The sequence below is a fragment of the Staurois parvus genome, unplaced genomic scaffold, assembly GCF_062004578.1.
Source record: "Staurois parvus isolate SC_StPar_1 unplaced genomic scaffold, SC_StPar_1.0 ptg000031l, whole genome shotgun sequence".
Lineage (NCBI taxonomy): Eukaryota > Metazoa > Chordata > Amphibia > Anura > Ranidae > Staurois > Staurois parvus.
This window is the reverse complement of record NW_028317827.1, coordinates 4,172,873-4,198,275: the sequence shown is the minus strand read 5'-3', so window position 1 is coordinate 4,198,275 and position 25,403 is coordinate 4,172,873. Positions and strand designations below refer to the sequence as shown.

Genomic DNA, 25,403 nt, shown 5'->3' with positions numbered 1-25,403 from the left:
ACAGGATCACTGATAGATCGTATGAGACTGCGCGCACACACAATGATAACCACCCCTTACCTCCTCCAATGGCTGCTCATCTCCGGGCAGCAGGAAATGTGGGTAGGGGGTGGTAGTGTGTGTGTGTAGTTCCATACAATCTATCAGTGATCCTGTCTCATGTGCTGCATGGACGACAGGAGGGAGAGCCCAGAGAACACAACACAACTTGCCTCCTCCCGGCATTTTCCTCTCCACCACCTCTACCCTCCCTGCTCCAGGCTATCCCCTGGTCCTGGCTATTAGTGCAGGCAGGGGAAGGAGCTCAGGCAAGCAGCCACGCAGGAACACCAGGGCACCCCCTCCATCCGGCAAGGTCTGTCTCTCCCTCCGGCAGCAGAAAGCTGGCAGGAGGGAGAGGGGGAGAAACTGGCTTTCAGCTGCTGGAGGGAAAGATACGCAGGGCATTGTTCTGCAACTGCTCTCCCCCACCACACCGATCCTTCTGCTGTCTGGAGTACTGGTGGTACCCCTCAGATGGCAGCCCTGCCTGGCTCAGTCCGCCACTGCTCACAAGGTCCTTTTTTTCTGGGAGGGGGGCAGTGCCACCCCCCCCCCCCCTAAAAATTGCCACCCTATGCAAACGCCTTGTTTGTTTCGTGGTGAGTACACCGCTGATCGTAAGAAGGGTTTGAACCTGCAATGAACCCAGTACCATTCAGCCTTATAGGCTGCTTCCAGAGCGGTCATATTGAAGGAGCATTTTGCTTTGGACGACCAGGCCTTGTTTCTGTCCTTAGGGTCAATGGAGGACCCAAAGTCTCGCTCCCAACTGGATTTATAAGAGGTAGAAGAGGAATGGTTGTTAATATCTGTCTTTCAATTGTAAAAACCTTTTCAATAAATACCACTGAAACAGAAAATGAATACATACCTGGGAATTTTCCAAAATCGGTGAACCAGAGATTGGGGGTGAGACAGTGGGTGCCCTCTAGTGACTGAGAGACAGACACCAGAGGGCACATGTACCAATCTGGATATAAAATATAACTTTATGTCACAGCAAGCTTGCAAAAATATGGAACTCATCCCAAAATACCATTCAGGTAAGATTTAAAAAAATCTTTTAAATTGGTATTGAATGACTATATACTATTTTCTTCTATTTTTTCCAAAAGGCCTGTCAGCAAAAAGGCTGAAAGTTATCAGTCTAATATGTAGGGTTTGACCTGCCCTAGGTAAGGGTGGGTACAAACAGATCAAAATTTGAATGATTCGGCAGGCACTGATCGAATGTTGATCTGTGTGTGGCCCTACCTATTCGACAGAAGTTGATAGTTTGATTTGTTGAACGGCCAGGCTGAAAAACTAAACTTTCATCCATCTGCAACTGCAGTCAATTGACTGCAGCCGTTAATCAGTGTATTCTGACAGCAGAGAGCCCCCACTGTTAGAATACAATGCTGCAGCGGGGAGGATTCTTCTATCCACCTCATTTGTGTGGATGGGGAAATCCTTTTATTTTTTTCAGCCAACCGGCTGGATGGAAAAACACTAACTATATGTATCCAGCTTAAGGCAGCTCAAACCTCTCCTAGGGAAGGTGGAATATGGCCATTCATCTCCTTATATTAGAAGATGCTGCGTTGAGAAGGTATCATGTTTGTATCATGATTCTACTAAGTTCAATATTGCCTAAAACCGTATATTAAAGCAAAACTGTACTGAGAAAGTATGGAACCTGATTGCTGACCTCCTCATCTTTAAACACTTGTTTTCTAGCTGTCATGATAGTCCTACAGCTTTAGCACTTTCCAGGTCACTGACTGGAACAAATGTGTATATTAGGAGCTCCGATATTACTCTCTCATGATTGCATGCTTTTTTCTGGGTCAAGTACTAAAAAAATACTACAGTCAGCCATACATGGATCTAAATTCGTCCAGTTCAGGGGACCGGTCGAAATGTGATCCATGTATGGGCAGGATGACTGTACCCAAGTCGACCGATAGATTGACTTGCGTACAACCAGCCTGCCTGATATTTTACATACAATTACTGTCGGCAGCTATAGTTGCTAGCAGTAATCACTGTGTTCTACTGGCCGGGAAGGCTCTCCCCCTGCCTGTTGTGGAAGGAAATCGAATCATCTATGGGCTTCCTTAGTAAATACCTTTGTAATTAAATGGGACACTGATTGTGAGCCAGATCTTCTCACCCAACATCATTAACTGACCTCATAAATGTTCCTTTGGATGAATGGGCACAACTTCCCACAAACACACAAAGAAGGGAAGTGGGTTGTGCAACATATGGCTCATGGATTTGTAAAGAGATGTCCGACAAGCTCATACAGGTGTGATGGTCAGGTATCTATACAGGTTTGATCAAATTGTGTATTGTCTGTTCCTGAAAATACAGTTCTGGTTCAGACTCTTAAGTTCCACTCGTTGGAGTTTTCCTGTGTTCCATTTAGTTGTGATGGGCAGATATTAACTAATGTCTTGCCATATAGTGTACATCAGACTCTAATACTTGCAAAACATAATCCTCACTGGAATATAGTTGTGTAGTGCAATGACTTAAGTCATTAGGACATATATTTTGATTTTGGACTGTGTTGTGCTTCATACATAATTATACATGTCTGCACAATACACTTTAGATCAAACATAAAAAAAACTGTTATTCAAAAAGTCAATTAGGCGCCAAAAGCACACGATCTGTTTTAATAAAAGAAAGACCTAAATAAACATATGTCACAAGAGAGTTAAAAGAAAGAAAATTATACATATCTGTTCAACAATTTGTCATAATCACAGAGCTGATCTACTTTTTGCATGAGAAATGTGAGGGCGAACAGGGCAATATGCACAGAAGGATGGAATACCAATTAATCCACCGCACCTACGTGGCCTTCAATATAAATGCCCTTATCTCCTATTAGATGGCTATCACTGTGCACTTTTCTTTATCTTACACATGACAAATGTGGCATGTGATCAGCAATCCAGTAAACCTGAAATTTGACAGTCAAGACTTGGGTGATCACTAAATTAAAGGGTGACTTAGCTGAGAATTAAATGTTTCTGAAATAAGGAGACAAGAGTATAGGCACCTGCAGGGAGCCCTTCAGCATTACCAACTCATCACTTTAATTACTGACACATCTGAACTATACAGGTTCTGTGGCTGATTAGTGCTCAGCATTAGCCAAAAGACTATTTTTTAATGTTTTGCACTTAGTGGTACAGGGCTGAAATCGGTTTCTGACTGTTCTGTTTGTGTTCCCATTGAGGAGATCTTTCCTCACTGCCTGTCCAGGTCACACCCTGTGTGGCAACGTGTCACTGGGCTAGAAATTAAACCTGATATATAAGGACAGAGATCCAGGTAATTTCAGTAGGATCCTCAGGAGGGGGTGTAGAGATGATACTCTAATTTTCAGTCTATTCTGACACTGACAACATGCAGGCTCAGGTTTTGCACCAAGATGGAGAGGACAAGTGTCCCAGAGAGAAGGTATGAGGCAAAATCTTTTTAGCGATAGCAATAAAAAAAAAACTACCAAAATGGTAAAAGGGGCTTTATTATTCCAACTGCATTTCACCTCCATGTTAGTCCCCTATTTCCATTTAGCCTCTTGATTTACTCTGTATATTAAAATGAAAAAAAAGAAAATACCATAACAGGGATATGACCCAGGCACCATGAAGAATTGTACTGCCTCCCATACCTGGAACCCGATTAGGGATTGCATACGCAAACTGTTGAACACTGTCCCGTCCTTATCGGATGTTATATATACCCTGTAATTTGCTCGCTTTAAATAAGGTATATGCAAATAAAAAAAAAAGGGAGCGCCACACAACTGTTAAAGTCCAGATATAGTTTATTAATACTTTCTCCACGGCAGCTAAAATGTTTCAGGGACTCTACAAGGTTCCCTTTGTTAGAGCTTTAAAATGGAGATCTGAAGTTTGGAAAGTAGGTTTCATGAGTGAACTCTTTGCAGCTTCAATACACCAAATACCAGCCTGCAATCAGGCTTCCAAAACCAAAGGGCACACCTAATCAGGAGAGCATACCACTCCAAGGGAGTCACAGTGCTCTCCAAACCCTTTTAAACACAAGACATATATTTTGTTTATCACTTTCTAAAACTAAGAAAATATTATATTAATTACAGCTGGTCTTTAATACTAACTTGGGTACATAAAGCATTTACTTAATCAAACAAGCCACATACTACAGTGGGGGTTATTTACTAAAACTGCATGCCAATCTGATGCAGCTCTGCATAGAAACCTACCAGCTTCCAGGTTTTATTGTAAAAGCTTATTTGAACAAGCTGACGTTAGAAGCTGATTGGCTACCATGTACAGCTCCACCAGATTCTGAGTGCCCCAGTTTTAGTAAATCTCCCACCAAAATGTAGGACAGCATCAGCAGCTAAAGGGATAAGTTGGCCACCTCTGTACGAGAACTCTAAACATAGTTAAATAACCAAGACATGCTTGTTGTGGGCAGGGGCGGACTGACAACTCATGGGGCCCCCAGGCAATAGGGCATCATGGGGCCCCTGTGTCCTTGCCCAAACTCAAAAAAGCCTATGAAAAAGGTACCAGGGACATCTCATGGGGCCCCCTACTGACCCCGGGCCCTCGGGCAGTGCCTGAGTTTCCAAATCGTCAGTCCGCCCCTTGTGGCTGTGGGGGAGATTTATATTGTGGGCTGCCCTAATGTAGCACACCTCAATGTACAAATGTATGCTCATGTCTTGCAAGGCACTAAAATACATGTGAACAGGCTAGGTCAATAGGAATATCACCAGGACTGCACTTAAGTTCACACAGTTCACACTGCTGCAGTCTGATTTTGCTCCAATTTTCAGTGAAATTACATAGTGCAACTTGGATATGGTTTGCATATAGTCTATGAAGCTACAAATGCGCTGAAATTGCACAAAAGTAGTACAGGAACATTTTCCAGAATCGTGCCACGCTGAGTTACATTGATGTGAACAGGTACCATTGAAAACACTGTGATTTTCATTGTAATGCGAATCTATGCAACTCAAGTTGCATCTGAAATTGCAACAGAACAGAACCATAGCTGCATATATTAAATCTGTGTTGTGGCAATGCTCAGTAAAACATGCGTTTTACCACAATACGTCAGTTTGAACGTATTGTGGTAAAACTTGCCATTTTCTTTTGCAGGATTTTGTATTTACAGTTATATGGCTCTTTAGATATATGGACTGAGCTTAGCATAAAAATGAGCCTTCTGACTTACCTGCATGACCTGCTTCTGCCCTGGGGCCGCTGTGATTTATACTATGAATGGTTAGCAAGTACTGTGAGGTTATAATAATTGCTAGCAACTTTTACTGTACACATAGGGCATCCTATGTTAACACACATGGCCTCAGAAAATAAAAACCAGTTGAACAAAAAAACAAATAAAACGAACAGTATAAAACCAAGAAAAGAAACAGTGTGTAGCATCTATGTAAGCGATACAAAATGGGAGCAAAGTGAACTATGATCTCTAATATCAATACTAACTATAGTTTCAAACAGATCTTTGTTCAATGCACCAGTACATAATTAAGGGTATTTGATTGTAATACAGTTCTTTGTTTATATAAATTCCTCTTATTTTACATACTTAATTCGTCTTCAAGCCTCATTAAGTTGAGTAATTTGATCCCTAATTTGGATATTTAACATGACAGATAATAGTGCTCTAAGCACCGAGACTAATTCTTTGGGGTTTAAAGGCGCTTGTGCCCCTGCAGTGTCCCCCGTATCACTACAGCGGCATTAGCATTAGAATCCTTGTGGCAGTCTGAAGATTCAAGGAGTTGTCTGTGGATTCTGTATCATTATCAGGCACTAACGAGAGCAGGAGGGAGGTCATTAAGGAAACAGCATCAGCAGCCTAATAAACATCATTTTAAGACAACACAGATTCTCGAGGACCCAGCAAATGGGTCATATTTTGGGGATTTTTATTTTGGAACATATTTATTTCTTCATGAGCAAACTCTTATGAATTTGCTCCACCAACAAACTGATAAATCTGAACTGGCAGTATGTTCTACAGGTCAGATTATCATTCACTTAAGATAACTGAATAAGGAGTCCTATGGACCTTATACAAATCCACTTCTATGGCAGGTTGCACGCTTGCAAAGCTTGTGCCACAAGCCCTTCCTTCCAACAAAAGACAGCTACAACCCTATTGATACAATGGACAGTATCTCACAGAGGTCAGTACACCCCTCACATTTTTGTAAATATTTTAATATATCTTTCCATGTGACAACACTGAAGAAATGACACTTTGCTACAATGTAAAGTAATGAGTGTACAGCTTGTATAACAGTGTAAATTTGCTGTCCCCTCAAAATAACTCAACACACAGCCATTAATGTCTAAACTGCTGGCAACAAAAGTGAATACACCCCTAAGTGAAAATGTCCAAATTGGACCCAATTAGCCATTTTCCCTCCCCGCTGTCATGTGACTTGTTAGTTTTACAAGGTCTCAGGTGTGAATGGGGAGCAGGTGTGTTAAATTTGGTGTTATCACTCTAACTTCCAGTGACCAGTATGAGAGAGTGAAACATGGCACCTCATGGCAAACAACTCTCTGAGAATCTGAGAAAAAGAATTATTGTTCTACATAAAGATGACCTAGGCTAGAAGAAGATTGCCAAGACCCTGAAACTGAGCTGCAGCACGGTGGCCAAGACCATACAGCGGTTTAACAGGACAGGTTCCACTCAGAACAGGCCTCACCATGATGGACCAAAGAAGTTGAGTGCACGTGTTTAGCTTCATATCCAGAGGTTGTATTTGGGAAATAGACGTATGAGTGCTGCCAGCATTGCTAAAGAGGTTGAAGGGGTGGGGGGTCAGCCTGTCAGTGCTTACACCATACGCCAACACTGCATCAAATTGGTCTGCATGGATGTCATCCCAGAAGGAAGCCCTTTCTAAAGATGATGCACAAGAAAGCCCACAAACAGTTTGCTGAAGACAAGCAGACTAAGGACATGGATTACTGGAACCATGTCCTGTGGTCTGATGAGACCAAGATAAACTTATTGGGTTCAGATGGTGTCAAGCGTGTGTGGCGGCAAACAGGTGAAGAGTACAAAGACAAGAGAGTCTTGCCTACAGTCAAGCATGGTGGTGCGAGTGTCATGGTTTGGTGCTGCCGACACTGGGGAGCTACAGTTCATTGAGGAAACCATGAATGCCAACATGTACTATGACATACTAAAGCAGAGCATGATCCACTTCCTTCGGAGACTGGGCCCCGGGGCAGTATTTCAACATGATATCGACCCCAAACACACCTCCAAGATGACCACTGCCTTGCTAAAGAAGCTGAGGGTAAAGGTGATGGACTGGCCAAGCATGTCTCCACACCTAAACCTGTTAAGCATCTGTGGGGCATCCTCAAATTAAAAAAGTGAATGAGCGCAAGGTCTCACATCCACCAGCTCTGTGATGTCGTCATGGAGGAGCGGAAGAGGACTCCAATGTGAAGATCTGGTGAACTCCATGCCCAAGAGGGTTAAGGCAGTGCTGGAAAATAATGGTGGTCACTTTGGGCCCAATTTAGACATTTTCACTTAGCGGTGTACTCACTTTTGTTGCCAGTGGTTTAGACATTTATGGCTGTGTTGAGTTATTTTGAGGGGACAGCAAATTTACACTGTTATACAAGCTGTACACTCACTACTTTACATTGTAGCAAAGTGTCATTTCTTCAGTGTTGTCACATGAAAAGATATAATAAAATATTTACAAAAATGTGAGGGATGTACGCTCTTCTGTGAGATACTGTATATACTATACCAAGACTGGAGTCATTATTATAAAACCCTATTACCTAAAAACCCTCAACAGAAGGTAGACAAATATAACATGCTTTGCAATGAGAAAAGAATGGTAAGGGTTCTAAATGCTAGGCATTGAGTGGCTAAAGCTTTTCACCATCTGTCATGGGTTCACCCACACGCCACGCCCACAGCGACTAGCTAACCAAGGCACGCACATGCGGCCGTGACTTGGGGTAAGAGGGAATAAGGGGGACTTAACTTTGAATATATAAACGTATATAAGACCGGCAGTGATATCCTTTCACAGCCCGTACTACCTCTTGGCCACCACTGGAGGGAGACTCCACTGCAATCCAGTCAACCGACCACACACTGGCAGATACAAATCTTACATACAATCTGATGCACTAACTAGGGTTGAAGAGCAGCCTAGCAATCACACACCCTTCTAGGATCCCTCCAGCTATCCTACAAGACAGAACCCTGGTGTTAATCACTCTTCCACTGTTCACACAACCCCACACCAAACACACCACAAATGGTAGCTTGCCACCACCCAACAGTTTATCCGCAGAATGGTCTGATGCAGTGCAATTGCATACAGATTGGCAATGAGCTTGACCGGGCATATAAAGGCACTAAAATACAATACAATGTAATCTCTCTAAAGATATAAGCCCGTGCTTAAATACTCAGAAGTCACTTATTAATTTTAAGATTTAATATCCCGAAAGTGGGCAGTGCATAAAATATGTACAAAATATAAAAAGTTCCAAAAAATACAAGAAGACACACATAGACTATTCACTATAAAATAAAAGGGAATAAAAAAAAGGAATAAAACTTTTACCAAGACTTACCCTGCGACTGGAGCAAGTCAGAGAGTCTGTAACCCGTTAGTCGATCGAACCAGCTCCATACGAATCACCATGTCCCAATGTCCGGGTCCTCAATTAATGGGGATATGGACGTAGGCGGGACATTAGTTCTTGGCCAATTGACTCTGGGGGGTGTTCCTGTACCCGCCCACAGGCTGCTCTGGGTGCTGAACTGCCCAAAGTCAATTGGACCAAGAGCGGCTTGAATCACCAAGTCAGGGATTGAATTTCCAACAACAGCGCATCAGTCCGATCGCGACAGTATTAATCACTGTTTTGTTATCGCACTCCAGCGCCACATAACCATTTCCTGCATTTTCCTGGCATTCTACATAGGCCACAAATATAGTTTTTATATGCCGATGTAGCCTACAGAGTGCCCCATCAGAAGGAAGTATTTTCATCTCTCTGCAACTAATATTTTAGCTTTTATGAGGGATGAAACATACTCCTTTGATGTATGTATATACTTTTAGAGCTCTCTAGACAGATCGGAGCCCCCCTGGCGTCATGATGCCGAAACGTCTGCGTTTCTCTTTTAAGCGTCAGGAAGATGGCAAAGTCTGATTACATATAGGTGACAAAATCTTATTAGCACCCAGGTGCCACTTCCAGTGGAAGCTAGATCCTTCAGATGCTAATTTGTGACCATCTGTCTCTGGCTACCTTATTTCTTTAATGACAAGGAATGAACTAAATTTACGATTACATATTGCTACAGGTCACATTTCAGCTACTCAAATCTGTACATTTATGTCACACCGTCAATAAAATCTGAAAAGCCTCGTATCTTATTGGATGTGTAAATGTAAACATATACAGGAGACCATGATGGCATCCCCAGGCTTTGGTTTTTTCATTACTGAATTTTTGTGTCACCAAAGGGCTTTTGTGCAAGACCAATTTTTGGACTCATTCAACTGATGATCAAGTAAAAACATCTATTAATTGGACATTAAGTGACAAATAGATAGAAGTGAGCTACATCCAGCTCTAGATGACAGCAAACCTCTTATCCACATCAAGTAGAAATTGGTCCCTATGTCCCAAGAGGCCCTTGTGCAAAATGGCCACATGTCCAAAAATTTGTGGATACCTAACTATATCACCTACCTATGTGGCCAAAACTATGTGAACACCATACCAAATTATTGAGTTCAGATGTTTACAGTAATGGTTACTTTTAATAATACAACATACAAAGATATTTTAGACAATTGTGTGATTCAAATTTTTTGCCAACATTTTGGGGAAGGCTCTGGTTCAGTTCCACTTAATTGAGTATCCCTGAGCTCTAATTATTCTCAGTTGTAAAGATTCTTTAGGTATGGAGGAGGGGGGTGGTCCTCATCAGTGTTCTATGAGATTCTGCCACAGCTCTCCTCCCTGACCACAGACAGAGAGGGAAGGGAGTAGTGATGCTAGGAGAAGAGGAGAAGGGGAGCGAGCACTCTGTGGTGGTCGGAGGATAGCAGTTCAGGTTGTGCTTGCTCACTCTGCCTGCTGTCAACCCCCTGCTGTGTGGCCTGAGCCACTGGGGGTTGGGGACCTCTGACATAGAGAGATTATACAACTCATGAATTGAGGCAATTCACTCTTAATAGGTAGAGTTTATTGTTCCAAATAGCGCAGGATGCAAATTTTTTTACTCTTCACTCATTATGTCAGTCCAGTATTTCTACCTGTATGGAGCCAGCAGGCAGGTCATGCAGAATGCAGAACAGCATTCCTTCTACCTTCTTTTCAACAATGTAGTAGTAAGAAAGACTCGCTGACCAAGATGTTCTCTCTCACACACAAACAAAAAAATCAGATCTCATGTCTGTGTATTTAGAACTGCTCAAACAAGGATAGTACTGAACAGAAACTTACTGATAAACAGACCACTGGTGTGCTATTTATTATGTAGCTATTTACAACTTCATTTGTTTAAATTAAACCCTGGGCAATTCAAACTGAGCTATATTGAAAGATGGCATAAGCAGAGCTTACAATCTGTGTAAGGCTCCATGTACACTTTTAATAACGCTGGTAACATTAGCTGTGTAAAGTCATGTTAAAAACATTTTTTCAGTGTTTTTTAGCATTTTTGCATTAGTGTTTAGTGGCGTTTTTCAGCATTAGAGTATTTTTACAGCTAAAAAACTAGAAACCCACTAGTTCTGGGGGTTTTTTCCAGCGAAAAAACGCCCCTGCCAAAAACCGCTGATTATTGTCTATGTGTGCATGGACACATAGGATAATATGCTGGGAGTTTATTGGCTGTAGAAAAAAACATCAAAAGCCAAAAACAGAAGCTGTAAAAACGTCCAGTGTGCATGAGGACTTAATCTCACCACAAAATCATCAATAGATCCAAGTATGCAGCTGAAGTTATACTCAAAGTTGAGGCCATGCCCTCCCCCACTCACAAGCATTCTTATTGGACAGTATGGTCAAGTGAGGTCAACCATCAAATTAAGGAACCAATAGGCAGCCTGGAAGCAGGAAAGATGCACATATAACTTCAGCTACCTTTCTCTTTGTCCATCTACTGATTTGTTTCACTTGACACATTGTTTTCTCTAATGGTATCTTCTAACTCTGCAGTTTTTCCATATTTTCAGCTTAACATAGGCAGATTTGTAGCTTTAACAGCATAATATGTTAATTCTGGTCCCTTTATATCATTAGAAAACAGCTGGATGCAAGCTGAATATCTGGTTAACATAAATTGTGTGAGATTTTTGAATTGATCACAGTGGTACATTTGATGGATTGCATTGGTGGTTACAGAGTATTACTCCTGTGAAAGTGCTCTTTAAATTACAATATTTCACCTGCACAGCAGCTTTACTCATTCCTACATATGGAATACAAAAACTCAGCAGGAACAGTGAAAAACAAAGCATATCAAATATCAATAAACTGTTCTTATACATCACCTCTCATATATATTACATAGAAATACTTTTCATTCTGCTTTATTAATGGTGGTTTCTCCTACCTTTTTCCTTTGTTCCTTCCAGTTCAGTTCTTTTCCCATAATGTCCACAATACGTGGCAGAGCTTCTTCTGCAGCCTGGACGTTAAGAAAAGCCAAGCGGGTACGGCGAGAGAGGACATCGATGGTAGTGCAGGCATACTCTTTTAATGCATATTTCACCTGTGACGGAATCCCCAATATATGAGATCAGCAGCTGCCTCATTTGATAAAGCAAAACATTTCACAAGCAAGTTTTTAGTCATATTCTGTGTCATACTATCCAATCTATGTACATCTATTATGCTGCTACTCTTCACAATTCAGACCGGGGGCTTCAAAGAGTACTTGTGCCTAGGTGCTAACTGCTATGTTTTGCAGGTGTACTTCACACCTGTGCCATTGGTTTCTGGGTCCAACATATCATGCTTTCTCACCGACAGCTGACACACTGCATTTTGGGAATGCCAAGCAATATCTAAACCAGCCTTTCTCAACCTTTAACACAGAGAAACCCTAGAAATAACTTTCAAGTCTCAGGAAACCCATGCTAAAAATGACTATATCTACAATTCATGATACATTAGTGTGATGGCCAGTGGGAAGAATGCTCTTTGCACTTGTGCTCATTAGGAAGAATTAGCCCCTTACAGATAGCTAAATAGATCAATGGTGTCAGTAGGAACTTATCTGAGAGGCAGAAATTGCTCATTGCCCAAGGAACCCCGAGCAACTTCTCGAGAAACCCTTATCTAAACACTGCAAAATAGCCATTGCTCTCTAGAGATACAGGCACATACAGGCAAAATAAGAATTATACTGTTCCAGTGATGGCTTTTGGACACTAGAGGATGCTTGTAGATTTGAATTAAGTGTAGATAGTATTCATTCACCATGTGTGGGTAAGCCTGGATTCTGAACTATCCATTCAGGCCAGACATCCAATCTTGTCCAAATCATGCCGCCTCAACCTCCGCAACATCTCTAGATAATGCCCCTTTTTAACCAATGATACCACAAAGCTTCTAACTCACTCCCTGGCTATCTCTCGCCTCGACTACTGCAACTCCCTCTTCATTGGCTTACATTTACATAGGCTATCCCCCTTCCAGTCCATCATGAATACTGCTGCCAGGCTCATCCACCTTACCAACCGTTCAGTGTCTGCTACCCCTCTCTGTCAATCCCTCCACTGGCATCCACTCGCCAAACAAATAAAATTCTAAATACTAACAACAACTTACAAAGCCATCCACAACTCTGCCCCCAGCTACCTCACCAACCTGGTCTCAAAATATCAACCAAACCGCTCTCTTCGATCCTCCCAAGACCTTCTGCTCTCTAGTTCCCCGTGTCACCTCCTCCCATGCTCGCCCCCAGGACTTCTCCCATCCTATGGAACTCCCTACCCCAATCTGTCCATCTTCTAATCTACCTTTAGAAGATCCCTGAAAACCCTTCTATTTAAAGAAGCCTATCCAAGTTCTAATTAGTTAACTGATTTTTATTTCCTCCATCAGCTCATCCCCCACAGCTATTACCTTTTGTATCACTCAACCCTTCCTCTTAGATTGTAATCTCTAACGAGCAGGGCCCTCTGCTTCGTCTTGTACCAAATTGTATTGTAACTGTAATGTCTACCTTCATTTTGTAAAGTGCTGCACAAACTGTGGGTGCTATATAAATCCTGCATAATAATAATAATGCATGTACTGTGAGTAGTCAATACTTCTAGTTCCACAAAAGCCACAGTTCACAAAAGCCTAGTGTGCAGTGTTTTAAATTTCTGTGCATTATATTCTAATAATGAACAGTGGTTTAGCAGTTGACACTTTTGCTTCAGTTTGAGCTAAGACACTATTTGCATGGAGTTTGCGTGTTCTCCATGTGCTTGTGTGGGTTTCCTCCAGGTACTGTGGCTTCTCCTCAAACTTTAGAGACATGCTAATTGTCTTCTGTTCAAAATTGGCCCTAGAATGAATATCCTACTCTGCCTGCCCAAGATTGCTGCCTCACCCAACAGCAAATAAAACTCATTGAGACCCTAGGGAGAAAAAAATATTAATTTTTTAAAATTAATTTATAAAAGGTCCCCTTAATTCAATTGCTTTACGTGAAATAAATAAATCTGCATTAACCTCTTGCCACTAACTTAAGGCATTTGTGTGGTGGCAAAGAGAGGGGGCTTTAATGCCCACATGCTGCACATATGCATCTATGGGACCAGCTCTCAATCACGTGGTCACATGATAAGAACTTCTCACCCCTATCCCCCCTGTTAAAATATTTATGTGAAATAAAGACTTTCGTTTGTTTTTTTTTTTCATGCTGAAAAAATTCCCATTAATGCAATATTTATTTTTCTGAACTAACTTGGATTCAATGTTAAAATGAGCATGAAGTGCAATAACGCATGCAAAATAACTCCTACGGCTTTGTGAACGGGCGCTAATTTGAGAAACATACTGACAGAGTAACTAATCAAAATTCCCAATTACTGACAAATGTTTATTTTTTTTCCCTGAATAACAGAAACTAAACACACTGCACAGAAACAAGAGTATTTCCATTCTCATTTGTACAGGGCAGATAGACAATGCTTGGCTTACTGAAGAAGTAGAGCATTTTCACTTTGCAAAGTGAATTTTTACTTAGCTTAACCTCCCTGGCGGTATTCCCGAGCGTAGCTCGGGGTAAAGTTTCAGCACCACAAGCGGTAACCCTGAGCTACACTCGGGAATACCTTGCAGCGTTGCTCCGGGATCTCTTCTTCACTTACCTTGTCATTCGCTCCCGCGATGTCCCTCCTGCAGTGTCCCTGGCAATGTCCTCCGGCCGATGCCTTCTGGGTTCCATTCCCTGAGACGTCAGGACGTATGGGGACGGAACGGCGGGAAATTTAAAAATGTCAAAAAGTGACATTCACTAAATATACTAAAATCACATAGTAAAACATTACTGTATCAAACCATTTCACATACATTTTGTCCCTAGTGCTTTGTTCTGTGCCCTGCCTGCATTTTTACTGTCTGGAAACTGAGAAATGTCCATGGCGTCCAAAAAGCATCTCTTTAGGTCAAAAGCGGTTTTAGAAAACAGCGATAGTAAATTAGAACTACTTGCAGAATTGAGTGATAATGATTCGTGGGGAAATTCGTCATCAGACACTGAAAACGATTTTGCGACTTTGCTCAGTGATGTGCGAACTTGGCGCTATATTTCAAATTTCAGTGTTTTTGGTATGATTATATTATTGAAATTTATTATATTATTTTTTATGATTATTTATTAAATTATAATTTATGATTTCGTGTTTCAAATTTTAACATACCCGGGATGTTTACTAGACTCTTGTTTGGACAGATTTCAGTGAGTTATGCCTAAAAATTACAGGCCTACAATAAAAAAAATACATATTTCCATGCAAAAAAATGTACCGCTTTGAGCACAGAAATACTGACATAATCACACCGCTAGGGAGGTTAAAGAGGATATTCACCCTCTGAAACACGATCCCTCCTCTTCACCCCTCCTCCCATCCTGTTCAGGATTAATGTTGTTTTTCTTCATTTTCCCTTTTTATTTAATAAACTGTCTAGCACTGATACCCCCCCTTTCCCCACATCATTTGCCTAGGTAAATGATGTGCACTGTTCTCCTTTTGCCTCCTGAGATATGCAGTTCACATATTCCAGGATGCAGAGCCCTCTGTTCAGTAAAGATAGAGGGGGCGGTCTTAGTGGTGCATCATCGGGAGGCGCGCCAGCTGAACACGGAGCAGAAAGCAGCCTCTCAATGACATAACAGCAGAACATGGCGGTGCAGGACCGAGGGAGTGCTGCCAAAAGAGAAGAGGATCTCAGCTGGACAACGCTGGATTCACTGGGTGGGTATCTGAAATATACAGAACTCAAAACTATTTAGGTAGGGGTTTAAAAAAATTGGAACAATATGCTAATACATTTAGCATGGATGACCCTGAAACATGATAACGCATTTAAGCATGGAATACTCCATCATGGACAAGGAAAATAATATATCAGGATTTTTGCTCGCACATGATTGATTGAGGTCAGCAGAACATGACTTCATTCACTAAGCTAAGAGAAGTTTTTCTTTGCAAAGTATTCTTATAGTGCACTCAAAGACAGATGTTTTCTCACTTGTCACTATGGGTTTTGTCCTAATAAATCAGAAGATTATTTGATGACCCAGCCATGGAGGTCTTTTTGCAAGCACTTCCTTTTATGGGGTGAAAACACTTTGCCTCGGTTTCTCACTTGTGCTCCTGTGGTCACCCTATCATATAGGATTCTGATACAGATTACAAGTGGCCATTTCAAGACACATTATGCAGGCACAGTCCAATGATGTCTCCATCGGGAAGCCTGTCCTGAGAAGTGCCATGCAGGCATTCTTTGAGTGCACGTAGACAGGAAGTGGCTGCAAAAAAGACTGAATGAAACCAGCTAAACTGAGATGCAACAATGAAAAAAATTAAGCAAACAGTGGCTACCACCTCCACCTAGCAGCACTAGGGTTGTTGGTTCGAATCCCAACCACGGCACTACCTGCCTGCAGTTTGCTTGTCCTTCCTGTGCCTGTGTGAGTTTCCTCTGGGTACTCTGGTTTCTTCCCACATGCCAAAGACATGCTGGTAGGTTAATTGGCTCCTGTCTAAATTGGCCCCGATATGTGTATGTATGAATTTGAATTAGGGACTTTAGTTTGTAAGCTCCTTGAGGGCAGGGGACAATGTGAAAGTACAACATAAAATACATAAAGCGCTGCATAAATTGACAGTGCTACATGAGTACCTGTAACAAAAATTATTTTTAAAAAAGCAATTGTTTATGATACACAGTGCATTAAAAACAGTGTTTCAGTTAGGGTTTACATCTATTTTTAACCACAGTGTGACTTTTTGTTCAACAGCAAAAAGTAATAAAGAAGTATTGCACAAACCTCAGCTTCGATGTAGGGAAATTCAGATACCAGCCTCTTCCCGACAATCGGCCACCTCTTCCCTGTAACTGTAGCCATTTTTGCCACCTCAAATGCCTTATCACCGTAGGTGGCAGCTAGATGCTGGGCAACCTGTGGGACAGCATCAACAATTTACTATGCACTTCACACTCCATCTTCTCCTCCTTCTGCTCCCCAGAGCACAGCAGGAGAAGAGAAAAAAAAAAGCATGCTACTTATGTCAAATTCCCAAAGCTTTTATCAAACAGACTGAAGAGGGTATTAAATCTTGATTGTGTGGGAGGAGACGACTTGTGTTGTGAACGCTTAGGCCAGCACTTACACTACTATATGCATGTATCAATGTAACTGTGACTAATGACGCGTCAACTACTTTTTGCAACTGTGATCACATTTAACGAATGTATTGTTGGAATTAGATGTCATGGAGATGGGACCGTCATGGACAGCGTGGAGAAGGGAGAGGGGGGTAAGAAAAAGAGATCTGAATGCTAATTTCTGTAAGCTAGCTCTTCTGAGGAGATGGCGTTTGTCAAATAATTAAAACATATCAAACTTTCGAAAAATGACTTTGGGCACAAAATGAGCTGCGGATGAATTGTTTTGCATTACATACAGTTTGTCGATGCGTGACTAACCCCTGGTGGTAGAGCATGCAGACAAACTTTACTAAGCTGACAATGTTTTGCGACTTTGGAAGATGATATAGAAATACCATATGAATTCAGAAAAGAATATTATCATTTTGAAGTTTTTTAAAAGTATATATATAAAGACAGTACATTTTATTCTTCAGTTTTTAAGAATAGGGAAGCATTAGATCCCCTTTCAGGTATTTTTTCTTTTTTGTGCCCCGAGATTTACCTTCCCTCCTGTCCCATAGATATAATGGGAATCAAAAAAAGAACATTAAAATTTAAGCATTTTTCAGTGTGTTATGGCACACAATAATGTGTGTTGCGTTGAGACAGCCCATTCAACATAATTGGACTGCCAAAGCACAATGGATGAAAAAACGTACATAACTCTTATTTGAAAACACTGTGTAAAACAGCACACTGTATATGTGTTGCGGTGAACTGCGGTGTGTTAAGCTCTACTGTATAATGAGATGGGATGTCATTTGCAATGAATGGCACCGCAATGCAAGTACAAAGAGCAGGTGCGTTGCCATACCTTAGGGCAACACATGTTAAGATCCACATTTTAGCGCACTGCCACAGCGCACACATGTGAACGGGCCCTTTCCCTAGACACAACAATTTGTATCCTGCTGGCCATTATATAATAAAAAGAAAAAAAATTGTGGCATCCTGGTGTACAGTATTCCTTGATACAGTAACTTGTTGGCAGTGCGAAAATAGTTTGCAGACCTCTTATTTTGAAAATGCTAGCCACCAGACTTTCATTCTGATCCAATGGCTTCAGTACTTCATGAGTCACTGACTTGGAAGAGGTATGCAGACTGTCACCTGATCAGTGGCTCAGAAAGTATTGAAGTCAGACAGCCAGATAAACAACATATTTTGAAGGATGTTAGAAATGACAGTCCATGTACTTTACTCACTACGTGTTACTTTTAATGTAAACCTTTCCTAAAAGAAGTATGGGAGCTGCCATTACTGCCAACGTTCTGGATTTCTTCAGATAACCAGTTACCTGTCTATTATTATAACAAGAGATTCAAAGATGAAAGAAATAAGCCCTAATCTGTATGCATGTTCTGGGTTAGTGAACTAGATCAGCATAACAGCTCTGGAACTATCATTTGCAAAAAGTGAAATCAGCAATGGCAGCCTCCATGAGACAGATAATTTTATATTTCAAAGACTTCGTAGGTGAGATATCTCAGCAATAGACTGTGTACACCCTTTCCACCCACCAAGACCAGAACTAGACTGTCATATCTTCCACATGAAGATTCACAAGCTTCTGTCTCAAAAGACACATATGAAACATACAGTACACAGAACCTTAAATTCTTTCCCATGTAATGGTAGATACCTCACTCTCTAGGCCATAATCCTGGACAAGACGGATGTAAAGGGTGGGGGCCCAGTCCTTTCCGCCTTCAAGGAAAAGTCCCACTGTCTTGCATGGACCAGCCTTCAGGTTATGTGCTGTAATTGCAGCATCCAAAGTGTCCTCTGCCATGGAGCGGTACGTTGTCCATTTTCCCCCTATTACAATTCAAAGCAAAAATTAATGAAACGTTTCCAGGATCGCACACTGAAAAAGGTGTAACAGAAGTGAAACCAAGGCTCAAACATGAAGTGGGACAGGGCAAACCAAGCTATGGTGAATTCTTTTGAAAGCATTGATAACTGGCACCAGGCTGATAAAACTACTCTGCACAACAAGAGGCAGTGAAAAGAAAAAATGTTGATAATCAAAATGCAGAATCCAACACAAACTAATCATTTACCAATTTATTGGAGTCACGTAAGAAATTTTGATTGTTTACTACCATATATATTGCCAAAGTTGCTGTTTGTGTTATTATAAAGGTCTGTGAATGTGTGATGTTGTGAAAGTGGTTCCTTGTGATGTTAGTTTGTGAAATCAAATGAATATATTCTTTGCTCTGAAAGTGTACTTTATGTCAAGCCAAAATGTTTTTATTTTTACTTTGGATACAGTGGGGAAGAATTAGTAAGCTTTGTATTTATTTATTTATTATTACAGGTACTTGTATAGAGCCTTCAATTTACGCAACGCTTTACATACATTCACATCAGTCCCTAACCGCAAAGAGCTTACAATAGAAGGCCCCTATCTTACAATTATACATACACATACTAGGGCCAATTAAGACAGGAGCCAATTAACCTGCCATCATATCTTTAGAGTGTGGGAGGAAAGCAGGGTACCCACAGGAAACCCAAACATGCTAACTACAAGCAGGTAGTATTGTGGTTTGGATTCAAACAGACGACCCTAGCGCTGATAGACGCAGGAGCTAACCACTTAGTCACTGTGCAGTCTGTTTCGGTAACAGAGTTCCGGATAGCAGTATTAACCTAACAGGGGTTCTAAACCTTCCCCACTCTAAAAATAATAAAAATGTTTTTGCTGGACGTATGTGTAAAAGTGCATCTGCCAGAAGTGAAAAATAATTACTGGGTCATAGTGCAGACAAACTACGTAAAATGGCTTTCACTTTTAAAATTCACGCTGTCTTGCAACAGCAGTGGAAAATCAGAGGCTTTTGCATTCTCATATTACTCATAGTACTATGCAAGATCCACATATAATATCCAGGGCTCTACCTTTAAAAATTCTCTAACTTTAGTAGTTCGAAAATGTAACTGTAAAGGAAAAAAAATAAACTTATATTTATTTCCATACCTGCATCTTCTGCATTGCTGGGCATAACATCACAGTCCTTTGGGGAAAATTCCTAGGGAGTGCAAAGCTGGTGAAATTATCAGAGAAGACACTCCAGTCTATTGTTAAAGTGTCTTCTCACAAGATTTTAGGTGTTCTGTATATCCTAAAAGATTGAACTGGAAGAATGGTGACGTCATCCTTGCCTAGATGCAGTGGGTGGAAAACTGGAGCGTCTTCTTGCAAGATTTCACCAGCTCTGAGACATAATTTTGTATTACAGTATATTATTGTAGTGCCTATAAAAGCAAACCTTTTTTTTTTTTTATTTTAGATAGTGCAAGGGAGGGTTATAACCCCTGTAAATTGTTTTGCCATTTGTGTCCCATTGCAGAGATTTCTTTTCATTTCCTGTCCCATAGCCAAAAAAAGGAAGTGACAGAAAATCTCTATAAAGTGAATTAATCCCGGGATGTCCCCAGGGTCACCAAGACTAGTGTCCCCATTGGAAGATTTCACCTATATTACTGTTCTGATATCAACACAAATTTGGGATTTACTTTCACTTTTGACGAGAACAGTGAATAGGACAAATAGAGAGAGGAAATCTCCCTACTGAAGACTTGACAGGTGTTCTAATCCCTCTCCACTCTATCCAAAACAAAAAAAAATATTTGCCTTTACCCTAGGTTCACATATGTGTGGCTCTGAAAGCCGCAGTTTGCACGGGTACGGCAGCCTTTTCATTTGAATGGGCTGCCATTCCTCCTGAAACAGGGAAAAGGTCTCTGCACCATTTTTGGAACCACAGTCCACATGGGAACTGCAAGTACAGTGTGGTTGCCAGTGCGGGCAAGATTTTCAATGCAGGCGGCATGCCATTAGGATTAATGGCAACTGCCTGCATCCCCTGTGTTTCACTGTGCGGGTGGTTGCAGCTGTGGGAACAATTGAATCACCAGCACACGTGTAAACCTAGGTTTAGTGACACTTTATGCTAAACAATTTCAGACTGTGCAGAAACATTGTATTTATACAAATGTAAGGTAGTGAACAGCTGCATGTTCACAATTCGTTGTTGCTTGTGGCAATATCCAAATGTTACAATTTTTTTTATTGGGCAAGCTCACCCAAAAGTTATATTTTAAAAAGGCAAGGGGTAACTGCCCATCATGATCCATTTACATGTCTGTGCAGACTCAAACTTGAAGTGATATTAAACCCAAAAGCAAACATTTATTATATTGCAGCTTATCAATTCTTAGATATGATAGCTGCATTACATTTATTTTTTTGGCTTTCTTTCCTTTATTTTCACCTGATGATCCAGCCAGTAGGTCTGTTAATTTTTCAACAAAACAAGCTGTCCTGCAGATGTAGCAGTTAGAGGGATGACACAAACCATTTCCTACTGACAGGGGTGCTTACAATAATCAACTTTTATGTAAACCCTTTATCCCAAAAGTTAAAAATCTACTGTAACTGCTGTTTTTTTTTATGGTTGAACTAGATGGACTTTTGTCTTTTTTCAGCCAGACTATGTAACTGCTTATAAAGTGTTAGCTGGAGTTCAGCTTAAATTAGTTAGTGTATCTAGATCTGCAAGTACCTCTAACACTCCCCTCCCCCCAGATTGACAATGCTGCTGTCAATAGGTGCCCCCTGTGCTCATTCCCCCAGTGTGGGGGCAGTCTAATACAGGAGGTATGTTACTGGCCAGATCACCAGGTGAAAACAGAGGGAAAAAAAGCCTCTAAAATGGAAAAACGGATGCAGCCACCACATCTAATGACTGGTAAGCTGCAATATATTACATTTTTGGTTCTGGGTTTAATATCACTTTAAGAAGCAGAGATCTCAGCAATAGAGCCTCTGAGAGATAAGAAACTGTTAGGAGGCTTACCTCAGCTGCATGTACCAAAAAATTAAATATCAGTTTTGTGTGGACTGGCTCTTTAACAAATTTTAAGGTGCTGGGCCTTAAGGAGCCAATCCCTTTATGTGATGACAATAGGCATGCTAATAGGAGGAGAAAGCATAGTGACATATATGAAATCATCATTGTGCAGCTTCTCCTTTCACTATTCAATCACCGGATCTGGGTGAAGTGTTCATAGGTAGTGAGTTGGATAATGCTAGCTCTCAAACCAAAGACATCTAGTGGCAGAAAAAAGTACAGTGAGGAAAATATCTGGATTGAAAGTGAATATTGCAGCAAAGGCTGGTTTTGTTATTGTATTCTTTTTCATCTTGTTAATTCTGGCTGGAATTGTGCTTAAAAACAAAGATCTAAAAGCAAGGAAATAAATAAAATGTTCTCCTTTGTGGATGAAGAGTCAATACTGGCAGAAAATGTCTATTTGCCAGAAGATTATGTTACCTGCTATTGTGACAAGACCACTCTCGGCAACATCAACAACGTGATTGCGAGATATTGATTGCGTGTCTGCAGAATTGGGATTTGTGACCAATGGACGAATACCACTCCAAGCTGCGAGTACATCTCCCCTCCGAACTGTCAACAAAGTAATTGTAGACAGGTTATCAAATAACACAGCAAAAGTTTGCATCCACATTGGAAAGTCAGAAAGTTATTTGCATGTTTTAAACATTTACTCTTTGCTTCTGCTGCCATTGATGCATAAGTGGTACGAAGGTATGCTTTTACAAATGCTGTATTCTGCACCATTCTTCCCAGAAAAAACTCAGACATTTTCAAAGATTTATAACCTACTTTAAAACGGAACCATACTTAAATAGTACCACTAGTTGCAAGGCTCCAATAACATGTGCACATTAAAAAGTATAGTCTATAAATTATCCTTATTTAACCCCTTCCTGTCACTTCCCAGAAGGAAGGCAAAGGCAGCTTTCTGATCATTAAATCACTGTGACTGGCTGTCACAGTTGTTCCATGATCAGGAGCCTATCTCACTGGCACCTGATCACAATGCGAGCTATCTGCGGCAGCTCAGTCAGTGTACTGGGACAGCTGATGCCATGCCGGGCTCCTGCAGACCTGTCAGAATATCTCCTTGCCGTATGGCGCCATGGTAGTTAATTGAAAACTACAAGCCCACAGCCGCTGAGGCTGCCAGGACTTGCATTTCATTCATTTGCGGAAGTCTGTGAATGAATGATGCGGCCATGTGGCCAGAGCCCTGTACGGTCATGCTGTTTTCAAATCTGACAGATAGTACGGGAAAACTTCTCCCCATATTATCTGTCAGAGGGGCAGTGGGCGCGGCTACAGCTATGGCAACATGATGCTAAAAACGGGTGGAACATGTAACATGTTCCCAAAGGTGAACTTATCCTTTAAGGCCCACCTGCCCTGCCACCACATACTCTCACCGGCCACTTTATTAGGTACACCTTGCTAGTGCCAAGAAAATATCCCTCACACCACAAGGCAGGATGGATTCATGCTTTCATGTGGCTTATGCCAAATTCTGACCTTACCTTCTGAATGTCACAGCTGAAATCGAGACTGCCCATTCTCCTCTGACAAGGCATTTTCATCCACACTACTGCCACTCACTGGATATTTTCTCTTTTCTGGACCATTCTCTCTAAACCCTAGAAATGGTTATGCGTGAATATCCCAGTAGATCAGCAGTTATTGAAATACTAAGACCAGTCTGTCTGGCATCAACAGCCATGCCATGGTCAAAGTCACTTAAATCCCCTTTCTTACCCATTCTGATGCTTAGTTTGAACTTCAGAAAGTTGTCTTCACCATGGCTAGATGCCTAAATGCATTGAGTTTCTGCCATGTGATTGGCTGATTTGCAATTTGTGCTACCAAGCAATTGAACAGGTGTACCTAATAAAGTGGCCGGTGAGTGTATATGCTTTACTCTGTCATAAATGGGTTAATATCATTACATGACCTGGTGATCCTGCTATTTCCCTGCTTATTGCTTTAGTTCTGGTTCCAGGTCAACAGCGCTATATAGCCACTATTGGAATGCGTCAAGCTCCTAGCATCTCACTACGAATGCAAAAGCTCTTTACACCTTTAAATGCTTCCTCAATTATGCATTTGTCAGACTAAGCTCTGGCGCTCCACAATCTGGATGGACATTACTTCTCCCTTCCATTCCTTCAGTAATAATATCAGCAATCTCTGTCACCTGCTCACCATGATGAGGACCATGACAAAGGATCATTGGTCATGTGACCGTAAACAACCAGTAAAACCAAATTTATTAAAATGGCGATTTATTTAACATGAAAACGTGAGGGTGGCAAAGCATTGCTAGGGATATTATTTGGGCCAATGTTAGGAAGCTGACTTTCCATCTACTTTAAAATGTATTTTAATTGATTGCAAAGTATTACTTTTTATAATTTTTTTTAAAATACCAAACAGGTTTAAACTTACCTGCCCTGTACAATGGAATTGCACATAGTGGCCCCAAACCTCCTTTTCTTGGGTCCCCGACCAGTGCTCCTAGCTCTGCCTCTTTTCAATGTGCCACCATAGGAAGCCGCTGACACAGACAGCAAGGCTTGACCCTGCCCCCCTCATCACAAGATTTGCCTGACAATAGTGCATATTAATGGCTCCCACTGCTCTCAGCAAAACCTGTGAGAGCGGGGGGAAGAGGAGAGAGCCGCTGCAGATGTGCACAGCACTGGATCAAATGAGGGGGTGAGGGGTTAATAGTTTAACCCAAGGGTGGGCAACTGTGGCCCTCTAGCTGTTGGTGAACTACAAGTCCCATCATGCCCCTGCCTTTGGGAGTCATGCTTGTAACTGTCAGTTTTGTAATGCCTCATGGGACTTGTAGTTCTACAACAGCTGGAGGGCCACAGTTGCCCACCCCTGCTTTAGCCTAAACATTTTTTACCTTAATGCAAGGAATGCATTAAGGTAAAAAGTGTTTAGGTTTTAGAACCACTTTGCGCTCTCTGTACGCATATATGCGGTCTCTCGGCAGGTGGGCCTTAAAGCAATTGTAAAGGAAAATGAAGAAAAAAAAAAACCCACAACAAACATCTCTACAACGGAGAAAATAATTATTTGATCAACTGCAGATTTTGTTAGTTTGCTCCCTTACAAATAAATGAAGGGTCTATAATTTTTTATCATAGGTGTATTTTAAATGATAGAGATAGAATACTAACAAAAAAATCCAAAAATAAAACATGATACAAATGTTATAAATTGAGTTGCAGTTCAATGAGTAAAGTAAGTATTTGATCCCCTACCAACCAACAATAACAATGGATCTGACAGACTGGCTATGTGCTCATGTAGTACACAGATTTGTCCTGTCAATTTAATGGGGGCACTCATGCATGCTCATTTCTGAGCCCCGCTGCTGTGTCCATTGACACAGACAGTGGGACTCGGCCCCACCCCCTTATCACTGGAGTTGATTGACAGGGGTGGGAACCAATGG

At 41.3% G+C, this 25,403-nt stretch overlaps 1 protein-coding gene across 3 annotated transcripts in view; it reads right to left on the bottom strand.

Moving 5' to 3' along the window:
- GPD2 (glycerol-3-phosphate dehydrogenase 2) overlaps nucleotides 1-25,403 on the bottom strand; it is a 304,438-nt gene that overhangs the window by 139,235 nt on the left and 139,800 nt on the right. For all 3 annotated transcript variants that reach the window (XM_089659673.1, XM_089659690.1, XM_089659682.1), the window contains exons 10-13: nucleotides 22,373-22,507; nucleotides 18,670-18,845; nucleotides 16,645-16,776; nucleotides 11,704-11,862 (exon numbers count right to left, since the gene is read on the bottom strand). In XM_089659673.1, coding sequence (XP_089515799.1) covers nucleotides 11,704-11,862; nucleotides 16,645-16,776; nucleotides 18,670-18,845; nucleotides 22,373-22,507 — 602 coding nt within the window. The remainder of the gene's footprint in view (nucleotides 1-11,703; nucleotides 11,863-16,644; nucleotides 16,777-18,669; nucleotides 18,846-22,372; nucleotides 22,508-25,403) is intronic.